General features: G+C 51.1%; 1 protein-coding gene across 4 annotated transcripts in view; it reads left to right on the plus strand.

Moving 5' to 3' along the window:
- The window catches only part of INPP5B (inositol polyphosphate-5-phosphatase B), a 49,826-nt gene that overhangs the window by 37,120 nt on the left and 9,524 nt on the right, over positions 1 to 3,182 (plus strand). For all 4 annotated transcript variants that reach the window (XM_019512539.1, XM_019512541.1, XM_019512540.1 and 1 more), the window contains 4 exons: positions 176 to 287; positions 901 to 1,010; positions 1,821 to 1,956; positions 2,643 to 2,753. In XM_019512539.1, coding sequence (XP_019368084.1) covers positions 176 to 287; positions 901 to 1,010; positions 1,821 to 1,956; positions 2,643 to 2,753 — 469 coding nt within the window. The remainder of the gene's footprint in view (positions 1 to 175; positions 288 to 900; positions 1,011 to 1,820; positions 1,957 to 2,642; positions 2,754 to 3,182) is intronic.

Genomic DNA, 3,182 nt, shown 5'->3' on the forward strand with positions numbered 1-3,182 from the left:
ACGAGGAAGTGGCTGGGTTGGTGGTTCCCTGTGTTTTGCTTGGATTAAATCAGTCTCAAACTCTTGCTACCTTCTGTAAATAACCTGCAGACATGGGCAGAGCTGGACTCTGGCTGCTTTGGGCAGCATAGTGTCAGCCTCTTCATGCTGGCCCCTGTATGTTCTCTCCTTGCAGTGTGATCCTGTGGCTGGGAGACCTCAATTACAGGATAGAAGAGCTGGACATGGAGAAGGTGAAGAAGTTTGTGGAAGAGAAGGCATTTCTAGCCCTTTATCAACACGACCAGGTACAGATGGGTCTCCCAGAGGGGCAGCTGAGCCCCTGCCTCTGTCTGCTGATTTCCCTGTAGCCCATGGCTGCATGGTTGGCCCTGGGTGTTTGTGAGCACAGCATATATACATGTATGGGAGGCTGCTTTTTGGTGTGATATCCATTCTGTGGACCAAGCTGGCTTGCACAGCATGGTTACAATGACAGAACAAGGAGCAATGGTCTCCAGTTGCAGCAAGGGAAGCTGAGGTTAGGTATTAGGAATAACTTTCTTACAAGGAGGGTAGTAAAACATTGGAACAGGCTCCCCAGAGAGGTGGTGGAGTCTCCATCCTTGGAGGTTTTGAAGACCCGGGTAGCCAGCCTTGACTGGGATGATGTAGTTGGGGCTGGTCCTGCTTTGAGTAATGGACTCAATGTGACCTCCTGAGGTCCCTTCCCACCCTCATTTTCTACGATTCTATGAATGGCCTCGGTGAGGTTGACCAGCACCTTTTAGATTAAGTGTGGTATGTGAGTGTGCACACTTCTCCACAAAGTTGTGCCTTTGCCCTTTTTATAGCTCCAGAAAGGCTTATGATTACATACGTTTACATTTCCCATCTCTCTTGGTTTTCCTTCTGTACTAGCTGAAGAGGCAGATGGATGAGAAAGCTGTCTTTGAAGGCTTCACAGAAGGAGAGATTTCCTTCCAGCCGACCTACAAATACGACACTGGCTGCGATGACTGGGACACTAGGTACGTGAGCTGTGTACAGGTGTCACCTCCTCTTTATTAGCTCGTGTCCATGTCTCCCTTGAGGCAGTGAAAACAAGCCAAAAGGGGCCTTAGACCCAACATACTGGAGGAAGGCAAAGAGTTTCTGATGCGAGTCTGCTTCCAAGATGAATGTCTCTGGTCTTACTTGTAAGCTGTTTGGATGAATGAGAATCCTGTCTCTAGGTTTGAGGGCACTTGTGCTGATCCCGTCTGGATTTCCCTAACTCTTGCCAGGAATAACGTTTTTTGAGATATTGGAAGAAGCTTCCTATATGAGGAGCTTGTTTTTGCCCTGTCCAGGCAGACTTTGGTGGGTTATTTTGGGGGCTGGCTGTAGAATCCCACCTGCCGTGGCCTTCGTTGGGTGTTCTTTGTTGTATTGGGGGTGGTTCTGGCTGGACCGTGGACACTGCCACAAGAGCCTGAATGATTAATTCTGTGCAGCAGTTAGAAATGTCAAGGGGAGAACTTGTAAGTTTAAAATTGGGATTTTAAACTTTTTGTAAAGTTCCTGTGATCAGCGTGGTTCCAAATGCTGGTTGTCAGGCAGTGTCTGAGGACAGGCAGCCCTGGGCCCTTGTGTGAACAAAGGGAATGGTGGGGCAGAGATGCCCAAAACTGATCCAATTTGCCCTCTGCAGCTTTGCACAAGGATGCTTTAAAAAAGGGATGTGCGTCCTGGGGAAGCCCAGCTCCATCTCTCCCACGGCAGCATCCCCACCCCACCCCCCCAGCCAGGCCACGCTCTGCCCTGCTGTCTAAACTGTGCTCTTTTTCCTGTGGTTTCAGTGAGAAGTGTCGTGCCCCAGCCTGGTGTGATCGGATCCTCTGGAAGGGGAAGAATATCACTCAGCTGAGCTATCGCAGCCACATGGCTTTGAAGATCAGTGACCATAAGCCAGTGAGCTCCATGTTTGAAATTGGGGTAGGTGCCTCTCGACTGCTAGCGATAGCTGGGCTAGATCTGTCCCTTCGGTGGGTGGAGTCGCTTCTGCTGCTTCCTCCTCTTCTGCACTCTTGCTTCCCAGAGCTCTGCCCCAATAACAGCACCATGCACGGGGGGCGTTGTTCTTAGCAGAGCGCCCGTTTGATAACAGCTGGTTGCTCTTGGTAACACGCAGATTAAATCAGCTGCAAATGTCAACCAGTGGCTTTTCATGAGCATTCCCTTACACTGCACATTTCCACTGTTGTGCCCGTTTACCGAGAGACTCGCAGCACAGGAATGTTTCGTTAGCCGACAGGAGAGTAACGGACTGAGGGGCCTTGGAGAGCTCATTCTGGGGCTGGCTGGCTGATTCATTTGCTCGCTAAGGCAGGCAGTGGGGCCCAGGAGGGGACAAATATTGGCTCATTAGTGCTAGCCCATCTCTTTCTCATCCTGCTGTGAACCTGCTCGTCACTGATCCGAACAAGTCTTTTGGTGAAGTCTGACTGTGGATTCAGTTCAACTTCCTTGCGGTAGCAGCTCTGCATCAGTGCCCTGCGTAGCTCTCCGCTCTCCATGCCAGCCCGCTGTGAAGTCAGGTTGCCCCATAGTCTGCAGGCTATCTCCTAACTCTCCAGCAGAGACTCAGCAGGTGCTCTTTGCTATGTGTGTGTCCCTTTCAGGTGAAGGTCGTGAACGAGGAACTCTACCGGAAAGCCTTTGAAGAAATAGTGCGCTCGTTGGACAAGATGGAGAACGCCAACATCCCATCAGTGACCCTGTCCCAGAGGGAGGTAGGACACATTCCTGGGCTTCCCGTCTCACTTCTTGAAGGAAAGCCTAGGTCCAAGAGGAAGTCTAACAATGAATTGTCAGGACAGGCAACAGGAAGCCAGGATTCCTCTTGTCTCTTTCCAGGCAGCTGCATAGCTCAGAGAACTGAGCAGAGGCTGGGTATCAGGGCTTTTTAGTTCTATTTCATAGATGTGTGGTGAGGCCTGAGGCCAATCGCTTTCCTTTTACCCCTATATTCCCTCGCAGCAAATGGCAGAGATCGTGCTGACCCATCTGGCAGACTGGCTCGGTGGTCCTGGACTAGTGCAGGCGACGCAGGATTCTGATTCTTGGGCCCTGGATAAAAGCAACCGTGCAGCACCCCGCTACTTCTGCAGGGTTCTGAGATGTGGACACTTCCCCAGCAAGGCCCCAGCAAAAATGCACAG

Source organism: Gavialis gangeticus, unplaced genomic scaffold (genome assembly GCF_001723915.1).
Source record: "Gavialis gangeticus isolate Ggan-Ray unplaced genomic scaffold, GavGan_comp1, whole genome shotgun sequence".
NCBI classification, from domain to species: domain Eukaryota; kingdom Metazoa; phylum Chordata; order Crocodylia; family Gavialidae; genus Gavialis; species Gavialis gangeticus.